This window comes from Micromesistius poutassou (genome assembly GCF_964030765.1).
Source record: "Micromesistius poutassou genome assembly, contig: SCAFFOLD_5484, whole genome shotgun sequence".
Taxonomy (NCBI): domain Eukaryota; kingdom Metazoa; phylum Chordata; class Actinopteri; order Gadiformes; family Gadidae; genus Micromesistius; species Micromesistius poutassou.
In genome coordinates, this window is record NW_028177429.1 from 1 (window position 1) to 15894 (window position 15894).

Here is a 15894-nt window from a genome sequence, read left to right on the forward strand (position 1 = left end):
TCGTCGTCCTTGGCAACCACCTGGCTGATCTGAGCGTGGAAGGCATCCAGCGCAGAATCCTCCAGAAGGCTGACCCTACCTGGAGCAGCAAGATCGATACCATAGTCAACCATTGTTATTAAAAAGGTGTCAGGCGAGGAGGAGGAGGAGGAGGAGGAGGAGAAGAAGAACCTCATCAAGTTCCTTCTGGGAATTTCATTCTCCGAAGGAACCTCAAGTTCAAACCCTGAGTTTCATTGAGGTTTGTCGGTACATGTGAGTAAGTAAGAGGTAATGTATAGAACGCCGGTCATTATCGGGAAATGAGCCCAGACAGGGCGAACCGGACACCACCGACGCGAAGCAGAGGTGTCTTGCTTCACCCTGAAGGGGCTTATTTCAGATAATGACTGGTGACATTTATTTGTTACCAGCATTCGTTAGCGTTGATCAGCAGAGAAATAGTCCGCCAAAGACGTTGACGTCGCTTAGCAACCGAATCCGCTGGGGGTCGATAAGTTACCGGACTACTTGCGGAGTGATACGAGAGACGTGGAAAAAAATTTCCACTTTCCTTGACAGCGGCCGTTATATGCTGCTTAGCAACGGTCATTATCGAAAAGAAAATTCACCACCAGAAGTCGGGAAGGCCCACGCAAGTGAACGGAGCGTTCCGCAGCACTGAGGAGAGCCGTGTGATAAACGACTGATGACTAACACGTAACCTGTTGGAGCACTCACCACTGACGGCCAAGTTGCCGTTTTCCGAAACCTCAAACTTGTTGGTGGCCGGCATGAGACGGACCTCCAGCTGAACCGAGCCTGGAGATGAGAACACACCGAAATGTTAACAAAGACTCTTAGAATGAGGGGGGGGGGGACACACGCACATCTTGTGTGACGCACGCACGCACACGCACACGCACACACACACACACACACACACACACACACACAGACACACTTCAAGTCAAGTCAAGTCCCCCACTCACCCGTCTTGGGCAAGATGGTGGCCCTGTGGATGGTGACATCGTCGAAGGTCACGGGGGTCGTATCCATGACGACGCCCAGGCTCCTCATGAGGGTCCTCCAGGCCAGCACCAGGTAGCCGGTGGCCGGGTACAGCACGCGCCCGTCGATGCAGTGGCCGGTCATGTAGTAGTCCGGGGACTCCGGGTTCATGTCTGCGCCGAGAGACGACGCACACGAAGAAAAAAGGGGGTCAGGCACTCAAGGACAGAAGCCGGTTCTGTCAAGGTTCCTGAGGTCTGGGTCGACATGAGGGGGATGGTGACGTACAGTAGCAGTAGGGGGGGGTGGCGATACACAACAGTCACGATTCGGTACGTACCTCGGGTTTTAAGTCAGGGATGTTTTTCGGTACAACTTTTTTTTTTTTTATTGATTAATTTTGATTTGATTTATTAAATTGTATCAAACTAATGCCTTACACACATGAAAAGACATGAAATACAATTGAGGATAAAAACACAATAAAGTCCAGGACTTATTTCCATAAGTAACATCAGAAGTTTTACATGAGGGGCGAGGCGGCACCGATTTTAAAACGCGGTCGGACTTCATCTTTTCGGCCTATTAAGTCACGCAAGTTGAAGCTTTAAAGTTTTTGTAAGGTTCTGCAGTGCCGTTAGTGTCATCCTCACTCCTAGCCTCGGCGAGTTATTACCTCCTAATGAAGCACTTAACAAAAACTTTATGACAAATGCACTTATTGTAAGTCGCTTTGGATAAAAGCGTCTGCTAAATGCCCTAAATGTAAATGTAAATGTTAACAACAGTGGTCCGGGAAAACCCTTTATTATTATTACATTATATTATTATTAACATGGATTATTAATTATTACAGGTGCCTGCCCGTCTGCTCTACGTTTCCTACGCCGCGTGTGAAAAACCCAAACGCCCGCTCTCACCGATGTTATAAACGGTGGCGGAGGTGGAGCCTCCCGAGCCGGCGGGGAAGTCCTCCGCCTTCGGGACGTCCCAGGTCTGGGTGTGGTCCCACTTCACCAGCGGGGAGATCAGAGGGGTGCCATGGGGCACCGGGTACGTGACCGACGGACACAGGGAGTTGCTGTCCACGTTGATGCTGCGGAGGAAAAGAGGAGGGAAGAGAGGAGGGGTTAGGGATCCAATACCACCGGGGGGTCGGTCGGAAACAAAACACAAGATTTCAAAGCGCCTTCATACGGGTCATTACACACAGCCACACAGCGACGTCAGAGTCAACCACGCGAGGCCACAGCCGGGAGCAGTGAGGGTCAAGTGTCCTGCTCCTGGACACGGAACTAGTTAACAACCTTACGGTTACAAGGCAACAGGCTCCACCTCCTAAGCTAAGCCAAACCCAATAGAGCTCTGGTCTATTGGGTTTGGCTTAGCTTAGGAGGTAAGGCTGTTTGGTAAATATGGCACATTTGGAGGATGGGGAAACGTAACTTCGGTCCTCTGTGTAACTTGTTGCACGATCGGTCTGACAATAAAGTTCACTTTGACTTTGACAGATGTCGGATTTAAGTGCACAACACGCCATTTTAGAGGAGGGGACGTTGTGTTTGACAAAGTACAAAAAAAAGTAGCTGTGAGCACATCCCACCTACTGGCCAGGCGCAGGACAAATGAAGTCATATAGAATGAAAGAAATGTAATGTCCGCAGCACTGCTTAAACTCCCATATTAATTTAATTAAAAATTCACAGCAACGTTTCGACCCTATTGGGTCTTCTCAGGCAAATGGTGAGCCCCATTTGATGAGGGGATATATATATATATATATATATATATATATATATATAGGTCATATGATCAGCTGACCCACAAAGTGACCAATGACGGCTGCGGTGTGAACACAGACTAAGGACATTGTATTCGAACCACAGACCGCCCTGCAGGGGGGGGCCCCACTGACCCGTTCATGTAGATCTTGCCGACGTGCGTGAGGAAGAACTCCAGGTTGTTGGCGTGGCCCCTCTTCATCAGGGGCAGGATGGAGGCGCTGGGCTTCAGGCTGCGCTTCAGGATAGCCTGAGCACCAGGGGACAGGAGGGGGGGGTCAACACCTGACGCGCTCCAGAATCTATAACGGGTGCGTTCGCACCGACTGAAAGGCCTGTTTGAGGTCACACAGGGCGCCGCTGGACTTGGCGTTGGGCTTGAGTTTGTGTTCCGTTTTCGCTCTACTTTTACACACTGCATTATACGTTAATATTTACATTACGTTATATTTACATATTTACGCAGGTACGATAGTTACTTTATGATGATGTAAATTCCCCCCATCCCATTTTAAAGTCAGTGATAAAGCGTTCGTGTTTAATACGCACGCATGCCCTTATCAGATAGGTCACGCGTGCGTATTCAGGTCATGTGACGACAGTGTACACGGCAGGTTTACAACTAGACCATTCATCGCTCTTTATCTCCAGGGGAGGCCATTTCCTCTTCTCCTCTCCCTTATCGCAGACCAGCAGCGTCACTACGAGGCGTGACCGAGGTACCACGGCTGTGTAAACACCGCCCCTCTTCCCCACAGTAGCCTCTTTAACGTCTGTCTGATAACAGATTGACTGACTCTGAGGTCCTCGCCGACGAGCTGATAAGACCGTCGATAAGACTATTACTAACTATCGAGGAGAAGTGTGAGAAGTGTGTGTGTTCAGATACCAGCGCTTCTACACCTGTTTCCCCCGGCAACCATTTAAAGAATGTGCCGGTTTCCTTTGACGTAGATTCCTGTTTCACTGTATGCGTTGGTGCATGTTTTGCAGTGTTTTTTTTTTTTTTTTTTTCAGCTTGCGTAAAAAAAACTTAAAATACCTTTTTAAATATGTTGTTCTTCCACGGTACTTCATGTTCCACAGACACCAGGTGTGTACTTGTGCGTGAGGGTGTTTACCTGCAGCAGGGCTATCTCCAGCAGCAGTGAGTGAGTGAGTGAGTGAGTGAGTGAGTGAGTGAGTGTTTACCTGCAGCAGGGCATGGGGGGCTATCTGCAGCACCAGTGAGTGACTAAGTGAGTGAATGAGTGAGTGAGTGAGTGAGTGACTGAGTGTGTGCGTGAGTTTACCTGCAGCAGGGCGTGGGGGGCTACCTCCAGCACCAGTGAGTGACTAAGTGAATGAGTGAGTGACTGAGTGCGTGTGACTGAGTGCGTGCGTGCGCGTTTACCTGCAGCAGGGCGTGCGGCGCTATCTCCAGCACCACGGCGTTGTCGGGCACCAGGCGCAGGCCCTCCTGGAACAGCACGGGGCTCACCAGGTTGTTGACGTGGTAGTCGGCCGAGCTGTGCAGCGCCAGCGCCGAGCCCCAGTCCTCCTGGGGGATGCTGGTGCTCACCCAGCGGGACGACCGCCTCCGGGGCTCCACGATCACCTGGCCAATAGGAGGACGGGGGGGGCGGGACGCCGGGCATCAGGGCTTAAGTTTAGTTTTATTTCGTTGTGCCAGATAAACGAGATTAAAATAGCAAAAAAAAGTAAAAGATGCACGTAGACACACATAATAAATGAACGGGTGGGACAAGAGGCCTTATAAAAAAGATGCCCAGCTAACATTAAAATACAATAAAAGGTAATAATAAGGTATGGTAAGGGAATAACTACAAAATCATGTTGCAAATGCAAAATACAAGCGCATTTAAGTTCTTATGGGCAAAAAGCAGAATAAAGAAATAACTGACAAGCAGAAAGACAATATAACGTACAGTCAATGTGTTAATACATTATCGTAAGCTTTTAAGATGAGATCGTTTTAGGGCTCTGGACGTGCTCCTCTAAAGAGGCCTCTCTTTTGCCTTTTAAAAGGGGACATATTACACCACCAGGTGTGAGTGTGATTGGCCGTTACGAGCCGTTTTGAAAATGTGCCGCTTCTGACATCACAAGGTGGGCGTGTCCACCTCGACGTGTGCTGGACAGATGAGCAACGTTTGGCTTGTAACGGCTAATCACACTCACACCTGGTGGTATAATGTGTCACCTTAAAATGTTTGGATTTTATTTATTTGAAGCGGGCGTAAAATATCATTCTTTCTATGCCAAGAATTAAGTACTATGCATGTAGAAATGCATTGTATATCAATACATTGATAGTGTAATACAATACTTTGTTCAATCGTTATATTATACTATTATCAATGTATTGGTATACCAGCTGAAGTTCAAAGACAATTTTAGATTTGTTGTTTTTGGTGCAAACCACCCAAACTAAATGAAGGGAACCGTTATCCCCATTCCTGCCATAAGGGGTCAGTGTTTAACATGATTATAAAAAGGTAAACATAAACCAGACATGGACATTTTCCTTTGTTGGCACTGGGTTTATCCGATAGACACCAAGGAGCCAGCGTCGCTGGCTCATCGCAAGTTGTGGGGGAACAATGCAACGCATCCCTTCACGGCTGTATCTCCTGTTCTACTTGGACGTCACACAAACCTACAGCCCACTTTGCTTGCATATGTGAAAACAACTTGCTGGACAACTTGCTGGATGAGTCTGGTGAAGGATACTTATATTGATTGATTATATTGTTACTTAAATTACCTATACAAGTGCTGAGTATTAAGGTATGGTAAAGATTTCTATTTAAATGAAACCCACTTGTTATAATGTAATTTTTGTATAATTTAATTTAAGTTAATTTCATTCAAACATTTTAATATTGTTGGTTGATTAATATGTATGCATCTATGTATAGATCATGTGTATGCTTATATTATTTGCAGGTATGAGTTTAAAATTATTATTTTTTTCTTTCATTTTATACAATGTTGAATAACCAATCATTTTTTCAAAAACATTTTGTTACACATTTGTCTTTTTTGCCTCTGTTGGCCCCTACATGTCTTTGTGGGCCCCTTAATATCTTTATGGGCCCCTTAATGTCTTTGTGGGGCCCTAGATGTGTTTTTGTGGACCTAAATGTCTTTGTGGGCCCCTAAATATCTTATTGTAGCCCCTAAATGTCTTAGTGGGCCCATAAATGTCTTATTTTAGCCCCTAAATGTCTTAGTGGGCCAATAAATGTCTTATTGTAGCCCCTAAATGTCTTTGTGGGCCCCTAAATGTCTTATTGTAGCCCCCTAAATGTCTTCGTGTACCACTAAATGTCTAAACATCTAGCTCCAGACTGGAGGACGGCCCTCTTCGCGGCCTGCGTACCTTGCGTAGCGCGGCGAGGAGGGCCGGCGCGATGGAGGCCATGTAGTAGGAGTGGAACGCCACGCCCGCGCTGCGCACCTCCTTGGCAAACACACCGCTCTCCTTCAGCTGGGCCACGAACGTGCTCACGGCCTCCTGCAGGACGGACAGACAGACAGACAGACAGACAGACAGACAGACAGACAGACAGACACAGTGTTACGTAACCAGAACTCAAACTTTACAAGTGTCCAAATATGTGGAAACGGAAGGTGGTGATAGAGCAGACACACTGACTCAAGGCGAGGGTGTGGATTCAATTCCTGTGATTTAACCCATGCAGGGGTGATGGGAACCACTACAGTGAGACACCATTTCACCAGAGGAATGACGTCAGGATTTCATCGTACCATGACCCTTTCAAAGAGATTAACGCCAGACAATATAATGCGTGTGTGCTCTTCAGTGAACTGTGTCTGTGTGTGTTTAGTTGTGGTTGTGTTTCCATGGATAAAGTCATTGTTCTGTAGTGGTGTAGCAGCAAGGTGAAGCAGGGTGGTGTAGCAGCCTGGTGCAGCAGTGTGGTGTAAGCAGGGTGAAGCAGGGAGGTGTAGCACTGAGGTGAAGCAGTGTGGTGAAGCAGTGTGGTGAAGCAGGGTGGTGTAGCAGGGTGGTGTAGCAGCAGTGTGGTGTAGCAGCAGTGTGGTGCAGCAGTGAGGTGAAGCAGGGTGGTGTAGCAGGGTGGTGTAGCAGCAGTGTGGTGTAGCAGCAGTGTGGTGCAGCAGGGTGGTGCAGCAGCCTGGTGGTGCAGCAGCCTGGTGGTGTAGCAGGGTGGTGTAGCAGCGTGGTGCAGCAGTGTGGTGCAGCAGTGTGGTGTAGCAGTGAGATGTAGCAGGGTGGTGTAGCAGCAGTGTGGTGTAGCAGCAGTGTGGTGCAGCAGGGTGGTGTAGCAGTGTGGTGTAGCAGGGTGGTGTAGCAGGGTGGTGTAGCAGCGGGCTGTACCTGCGGTCCAGAGATGGTGACGGTGTCCTCAGAGTTGTGACAGGCCGGGACCACGCCCTCGGGGCACTGGGCCTTGCACTCAGCCCACGTCAGCCCTGCACCACGGAAAACAAAAAAACACATTCAGTTCCTCTCAATTAAATCCATGATAAAATCCTTACGGTGTCTCGTTAAGTTCTCGTTCCCTCATTCCCTAATCCCTATGAAGTGAACACAACTTAACACAAGGAGAAGAAGAAGAGACAGAGGTATACTCTTATACTATATACTCTTTGATAGTATAATATTTGATATGTATATATATTTAGTATTTAATGTTTTATACTTATTATATTATATATTATACTATATACCTGACCTTTTTATTTTCTAACCCTTTTTATTTAATTGTTCACCTGCTTTGGCAATGCAAATGTATATTTCTCATGACAATAAAGCTTTTTTGAATTGGAAACAGACAGAAGGAGAAGGAGAAGGAGAGACAGAAGGAGAAGCAGAGACAGAAGGAGGAGCAGAGACAGAAGGAGAAGAAGAGACAGAGACAGAAGGAGAAGGAGAAGGAGAGACAGAAGGAGAAGAAACAGACAGAAGGAGGAGGAGGAGGAGCAGAGACAGAAGGAGAAGAAGAGACAGAGACAGAAGGAGGAGCAGAGAGAGAAGGAGGAGCAGAGAGAGAAGGAGGAGCAGAGACAGGAGGAGCAGAGACAGGAGGAGGAGGAGCAGAGACTGAGACAGAAGGAGGAGCAGAGACAGAGACAGGAGGAGGAGCAGACACAGGAGGAGGAGCAGAGACAGAAGGAGGAGCAGACACAGGAGGAGGAGCAGACACAGGAGGAGGAGCAGACACAGGAGGAGGAGGAGAGAGGCAGGAGGAGCAGAGACAGGAGGAGGAGGAGCTAGCCCCCCCCCGGTCCTCACCCACGGCGGCCATGCCCCCTGGGGGGAGGTTGGCCTCCTTGATGCAGCGCCCCCTCCAGTAGGCCGCCAGTATGGCCTCGCTGTGGCTGAGGGAGCCGTCGGCGTAGCCGCAGGCCAGCTCTCCCACCGAGTGGCCCACGATGCCGTCGGGCTTCAGGCCCAGCTGGGTCAGAAGGTCGATCTGAGCCACCTGATTGGACCAGAGAGAAACAGGGCTGCTGATGGAGAACAACACGTTTTGAACGACACACACACACACACACACACACACACTAACACACACACTTGTAGTTCAAAACGTGACGCAGCTTTTACCGTTTCGACACCTACAGAGTTTGTTATGGACGATCATTCATAAACCCCGTGTTATTTTTTCCCCGTAGACGTTTGAACCAGAAGCCTCGGAGGCGGGACTTGTTCTTCAGAGGTCTATGGACTCTCGAAGGGGATTTAAAAAAGGTAGTGTGTAGTGTTTGTGTTGAGTAAGTTAAAGGGGCGGAGAGGTTATGCCACCAGGTGTGAGTGTGAGTAGCCGTTACAAGACGTTTTTTTTTTTTTACAAGTGAGAGTGTCCACCATCGCGCATCTAGGTGGACGCTCCCACTTGTGACGTGTCACTAAAACACAGGAAAAAGGCAGATTTTCAAATGGCTTGTAACGGCTAATCACACTCACATAATACCACCCCGTTAAAATAGCAACATCGTGGATAACAATGTGTAGGGAATGTCATCTCATGGATTACATTCGGAACATATTCTCACTCACACATGATTGAAACGTGGCCCATGTCCACGTTTCAATTAGTGACGGTCGATATCTAAGTTTTTTTACGTGTATTGGCAGATACACGTTCACCGATTATTATTATTATTCTATTATTTTTCCCCCCTGCATGATACAGACAGTTCAATAAATGTTCCTTTTTTTTTTTTAATTGAGACTTGTAACATTTCGTTATCATCGTTGTGTCATTTTTAATCATGTAAATTGAGGGAGCGAGAAGCAGCATCGGCTCCAAATATCGGCTCAAGAAAACCGGTATCGGCGTTATCGGTCCTCAGCTAAGGCTGACGGCTGACGTACACGCTCCTAAATGTTTCCACGAGACGACAGGGTCAGCCCGGCGGCGGTCGGTGGTGCTCCGGCGGTCGGTACCTGAATGGCGGCCAGAGCCACGAAGGCGTGCACCGTGTCCTCGAAGGTGCTCTCGTCGGCCTGCATGAGCAGGCGGGACACGCACAGGCCCGTGTCCTTCAGCGCCACGTCCGAGCGCAGGATGGACTCCCTGAACTGCGGCAGCTGCATCATGTGCTGGCCCATGCCGGCCCACTGAGTGCCCATACCTGGTGGGGGGGGGGGGGGGGGGGGGGGGGGGGGGGGAGCAATTAGGGGAGCAATTAGGCCAACGTTTGCGTTCACACTGCACACGTCCGTCGACGGATGACGGAGGTATGGCGGCTTTTTATATCGTATCATGTTTATCATTTTTTTATCATCATATCACGTATCATGTAACATGTGTTTTCCTAGCCTGGGAGATCCAGACCCACGTCTAGAGAGAGCTGTAGGGTCTGGTGGCAACGATTCGTGAGAACGGCCCGACTCGAGGGGGCGGCACCAAGCATGCATTTCAAAATATCACTGCACGCAATTGGATAACACTACGACCAATCAGAAGAGGAATACAAGGGGTGACGTATCCAGACCAGCGGAGCTAACCAATAAGATAAGACTCTTGCCGTATCCGATCAGTCCCAGAGTGACTCGCTGAGCAAATTCAAATTGTGCTCTCGTGAGAACTCTGGATTTCCGGGTCTCGGATCTCCCGAGTTGTATTACAACGGCGATTTCATTGGACAGTGTGTTTGCGTATATGTTTGCACAACGCGATCTGATTGGCCGACGGATCCGTCGCTGCCTCGCTGCCCCCCCCCCCGGCGACGACACTGACCTGAGCAGACGAACCACAGGGGGCGGGGCGTGGCCGAGGCCTGCTGCACCTCCGTCACCTCGCCGGGGGACCCCAGCAGGGCGTAGCCCCTGAAGGGCATGCCGGCCACGGGGAGCCCCGACACCTCGTTCAGCAGCGACAGGAAGCCGTCGTCGGCGGCCGCCTGCTTCCCCGCGGCGAGCAGCGAGCTGACCGCCTCCTCGGTGCGCCCGCAGGCCTGGAGCAGCCGGGGGCCCGCCGCCGCCGCCCGAGGGGCCCCGGGCTGGGGCCGAGGGGGGTCGTCGGCGGCGGCGGCGGGGGGCCGGAGGATGACGTGGACGTTGGAGCCGCCGAACCCGAAGGAGTTGACGCCGACGATGCCGCGGCGCACGGGCACGGGGCGGTCCACCACGCGCAGACGCCCGTCGCTCAGGGCCGGGATGTCCGTGTTGGGGCTGCTGAAGTGCAGGTTGGGGGCCCACATGCCGCGCTCCAGGGACAGCACCACCTGGTGGCCGGGAGGGGGGGGGAGGGAGGGAGACGGACGGTCAGTCAGCCACACAGCGGCGGCGGCGGCGAACACGGCGGTGGGTTTGCGGGACGAGGTCTCGGGAGGCGGGACTTTAGCCGTGTTTGAAATCGTTCCCTACCGCGGCTGTAGTGCACTATAGAGGGCGCTCGCTGTTGTGGTGTAGTGGTGTTTGAGTTCTCAGTGGTTCATTTCATTCACTGTATGGTGGAGAATAAAACACCCCAACATTTGAGTGAACAGACGATGTTCCCTACGTGTTACTCCCCCGTAGACCACAATGCAATGCGGTCGTGTATTTACTGACGCAAATGACGTGTAGAAATGTTCAGCGTAGTGTCCCGTCTTCTCGTTGGTTCGTTCCCTATAGTGAATATAGTTCACTGTATCATGAACACTATATAGGGAACAGTGAGTGAGGGAATAGGGAACGATTTCCAACACAGCTTTTGACAGACTCGTGATATTAAAGGTCCCACGTCACACTACCAGGTGTGAGTGTGATTAGCCGCTAACAAGCCGTTTTGAAAATCTGCCCTTCTGACATCACAGGTGGGCGTGTCCACCTGTGATGTGTGACGGACAGATGAGCTAACGTTTGCTACGGTCCACTGGGTAGGCAGCCGGTAGACTGATCTATCCACGCCCACCTATCATGTCACTAGAGACGGATTTCCAAAACGGCTTGTAATGGCTAATCCCACTCACACACCTGGTGGTGTAATATGTCACCTTTAATAAGATCAAGTGAACATAGCGTAGGATCAGGAGTGTAATCATTCACAACCAGAGGCTTTTTTCTTTTTACAGTGAATAGGCTGATTGCCGTACTAGACCTACACAGTGAGCACTAAAGTGTGTAGAGAATACCGTTTCTGTATTCTCAATAAAAGGCAAATGATACATTTTTTTAGTTGATTTATTTGATAGATTATATTAATAGATATAATGTAAAAAAAAATTGAATAGTATCGAATCGAATCGTGGGGAATTCTGAAGTATGGAAAATAATCAAATTGTTGGCTTAAGAAATCAATGTCGTATCGAAATCGTCATGGAGGCTCCGATTGACACACCCCTGCCCACTACATCACTCTTATCACCCCTGCCCACTACATCACTCTCATCACCCCCTGCCCACTACATCACTCTCATCACCCCCTGCCCACTACATCACTCTCATCACCCCCTGCCCACTACATCACTCTCATCACCCCCTGCCCACTACATCACTCTCATCACCCCCTGCCCACTACATCACTCTCATCACCCCCTGCCCACTACATCACTCTCATCACCCCCTGCCCACTACATCACTCTCATCACCCCCTGCCCACTACATCACTCTCATCACCCCCTGCCCACTACACCAGGCTCAGGGTGCCCTGGGTGCTCACCTTGGCCAGGGCGGCCAGGCCGGAGGCGGGCTCCGGGTGGCCCATGTTGGACTTGGTGGAGCCGATGAGGAGGGGCTCACGCTCCGCCTGGCAGAACACGCTGACGATGCCGTTCACCTCCTGTGGGTCGCCCACCTGCACGCACACGCACACACACACACACACACACACACACACACACACACACACACACACACACACACACACACACACACACACACACACACACACACGGGTTACTCACAGGCACAGTCGCCAGATTTCCTGCCCAATCTGGCAACACTGCACACAGGGCCGCTTTATAATTGATACTGTTTACAGCGTTTAGCGTTTGTTTGTTTTTCCTGTTTGTCCGTACTGTTTGTGCCCCGACAGGTCGTCCTCTGTTTGCGCTTGCTTCAGCTTTTCATTTCATTTTCCTTTGCATTACTTTATCACTTTACTTTACTATATTGGACCTTATTTGAACCACAACGCCTACCCCATAACACTGTGAATATCCTATTCTGAATAATGTATGCACGGTCTATATATGTGTGTATTTGTTGTTGTCTTTTGCACTATAATTATGTTATGTTTGTTGTTGTCTTTTTGCACTATTTGGTTATTATGTTCTATATTGTTTGGTAAATATTTTAACAGCACATTTGGAGGACGGGGAACCCTAACGTCGGTCCTCTCTGTAACTTGCTGCGCGGTCGCTCTGACACTAAAGTCCACTTTGACTACTGAGTCTCTTTATCGTATTGCATTATACGTTGTGTCTCTTCTCTCGCTGCTGCTGTGCTGCAACACAAACTAACAAATAAAGCTTTATCCTACCTTATTGCTGTAGTGCGTATAAGTGCGTGGTTGTGTGTGCGTGCGTGCGTGCTTGTGCATGTGTGTGTGTCCGTGCTTGTGCGTGCGTGGTTGTGCCTGCGTGGTTGTGCGTGCGTGCTTGTGTGTCCGTGCGTGCTTGTGCGTGTCCATGCTTGTGCGTGCGTGTGCATGGCTGTGCGTGGCTGTGCGTGCGTGTGTGTCCATGCTTGTGCGTGCGTGTGCATGCGTGTGTGTCCATGCTTGTGCGTGCATGTGTGTCCATGCTTGTGCGTGTGTGTCCATGCTTGTGCGTGCGTGTGTGTGTGTCCATGCTTGTGCGTGCGTGTGTGTGTGTCCATGCGTGTGCGTGTGTGTCCATGCTTGTGCATGCGTGCGTGTGTGTCCATGCTTGTGCGTGCGTGTGTGTCCATGCTTATGCGTGCGTGGCTGCGCGTGCGTGTGCGTCCATGCTTGTGCGTGTGTGTGTGTGTGTGCGTGCGACGCGGCCGTCCCCACCTTGGTCCCGGTGCCGTGGGCCTCGATGTACTCCACCTCCTCGGGCCGGATGCGGGCCTCCTCGTACAGCCGGCTCACCAGCCTCCGCTGCATCTCCCCCGAGGGGAACGTCACGCCTGCCGGACGGGACGAGGGGAACACGCTCAGCGCGGGCATAAAGAGAGAGGCCAGACGCCTGGGAACTACAGAGATGGCTGCCCGGAGATGTTGCCTGGCAACTAGCCTGGCATCGCCGGACGAATTGCATCTTTGTTGTTGTTGTTAAACATGCCTATACAGCGCTCCTCTGCACACAGCCTGCGGTATCTCCATATTTGTTGGCGCTTGATGTTTCATCTGCGACTTCTGTGTTTACTACAAAATAAGGCGGCGTTTAGTTTACATTCCTTGGTCCTCTCATTTGTCCAGCCTCCTATTAGATAAACGGTTGTGATCGGTCGGCCTGTCTGTCTGTCTGTCTGTCTGTCTGTCTGTCTGGTGCCAGGCCGAAAGCTTTCTGTACGAGAGAGAGAGAGGAGCCGGATCTTTACTGCAGCGCGAATGAAACCGGAGCTCGCCGGATCGGTCTGGTTCCCAGGCCTGCAGAGAGTCGGGTTACCGGTCGTCGCTACGGTCGGGTCCGGACAATATCAGGGAAATATAGTGCCGGTAGAAACGGACAGTTACAAGTGGGGAGCGTGAGCCATGAATATGAAGCCATCTGCCGGAGAGCGACTCCGGTTCCATTCCGACCCGCAGTGCGAGGCTTCACGTCATTCCCTCTATCGTCGACCCACTTCCCCCCCGTCTCTCTCTCTCTCTGCACTCTCCTGTTCATTAAAGAGATAAAAAAGCCTTTATGGCTTTTAAAATAATAAATAAAACGGGTGTGGAGAGGGGAGATGTCGCCGGCTTTCAGTGACGGCTCACGGCACAAAAACCCCACCTGGGAACCAGCGTGGTTCCTCGCGGCTAGAGCCACGTGAGGCGCAGAAAGACAGACAGGCGCCAGGTGAGAGAGTGGGACATGAATAACTGAGGATCTGTTGTCGCTAGAAAGAACACAAAGCCCCTGAACGGGTTACGTAAACCCCTTATGTAACCCCCTCATTCCCCCCGGGCACGTCATTGGCCCAACAGGTATCCAGTATCTGCGCGCGCGCGCGTGTACGTGGCAGGCGTGCGCGCACGTGCAAACTATTCCGAGCCACATGCCAGCCAGCCAGCGATCCACCGCTCCGTTGATTTATCATCAGCGGACGCAACAAGCGGCCAAGTGTGTGAGGGATGACTGGAGAAAAGGTCAGTCCAGGGCCACTCAACCCCGGGTCGGCTCAGTCAGGGGCCACAGGTGGAAAAGAACAACTTGCTAAAAACCTGGCGGGTACAACGCATCTCTCCGTTCTCTAAACACGGTTTCTTTTGTACATTGTCCCCGTTTAAATAAAGTCACACGACCTGTTTTGAGTGTGTGCGCGCGCGCGTGCGTAATAAGATCAACCTAAGATCATGTCTCTGCTGCGCGTCCTTTGGTGAACACACAACCCTTTAATGACGTTGGTCGGGGTGTGTTTTGAACACAGGAACCAAAAGTGGTGGTTAACATTTTTTGGGAGGCGCACGTCAGACCCCCCTCGCGGTGGACGCAAGGAGGGTCCGCAAGGACGTGACGGGGTCCGTAACCCCCCCCCCCCCCCCCCCCGGTTTGCGTCGCGTCGGCGTGGAACCACAAAGGGGCCGCTCACCCTGCTCCTTGTATCCGTCCGTGTTGTTGCCGGCGTTCACCACCGTGGCGTAGATCCTGCGGGCCGCCGGCCTCCGGGTGAGGAACACGGCCACCGCCGCCTCGGACCGGCAGTACCCGTCACCTGGAGGGGGGGGGGGTCACACACGCTGTTGATCTGTGGAGCCAACTTCACTGAAACCGTGATTCAAAACCAACATTGGCTTGGATGATGGACTTCCTCAAAGACTTCCTCAAAAGTACTAAATAACTTTCACACCGCATAACGCAAAAAACATTTGACAGCTTGAATACCGTTACGCATATTTTGCATTTCAGGTAGTATGTATACAACCGTATTCTATTGCCCTACTACTTTTGGAATTTATATTTGTGAATCATTTTTATTTCTATTCTTATTGCAGACACTATTTCTGCACCTCCTCATGTGTCCAGTAGGGTTTCACAACGGGGGGGTGGGGGGGGGGGGGGTGGAGACTACTCACCCGAGGCGTCGAACGACTTGCAGGAGCCGCCCGGACTGAGCATGCCCAGCTTCATGAACTGCACCGAGGTGTTGGGCTTCAGCAGCAGGTTGACCCCGCCCACCAGGGCGTGGTCACAGTGCCCGTGGCGGATGGCCTGGAAGGCGTTCTCCAGGGCCAGCAGGCCGGAGGAGCAGGCCGTGTCGATGGCCGTGCTGGGCCCTGGGGAGGGGGGGGGGGGGGGTGGGGGGTAGAGGAGGAGGAGCGGTGGTTGGGGTTAAGGGGCCGACTGCTAACGGATGAAACACAGATAGAGACACTCTACGCAGACGTCATCATTCAGAACGCACGCCGTGTCTCTGCTAGAGCGCGCAACCGAACGAAAACGACCCACCCTGGAAAAGTGCTCTCTTTAGCCGCTGGTGGAGATTCCCCTGTTTAACATTTTATACTTTTTGTTAAAAATAACAGAACAG

General features: G+C 51.0%; 1 protein-coding gene across 1 annotated transcript; it reads right to left on the reverse strand.

The window, feature by feature from the left end:
* Window positions 1–4: 4 nt before the first annotated feature.
* On the reverse strand, window positions 5–15640 carry LOC311376143 (fatty acid synthase-like; the record flags this gene model as incomplete). The annotated part of the gene is made up of 15 exons (XM_084491019.1): window positions 5–79; window positions 721–801; window positions 972–1163; window positions 1911–2086; window positions 2906–3021; window positions 4165–4368; window positions 6157–6291; window positions 7138–7232; window positions 8056–8245; window positions 9214–9401; window positions 10010–10496; window positions 11915–12049; window positions 13232–13347; window positions 14956–15078; window positions 15440–15640. Coding segments are annotated over 15 exons (2514 nt in total), but the record flags the coding sequence as incomplete, so codon positions are not given.
* Between the last annotated feature and the right edge of the window lie 254 nt (window positions 15641–15894).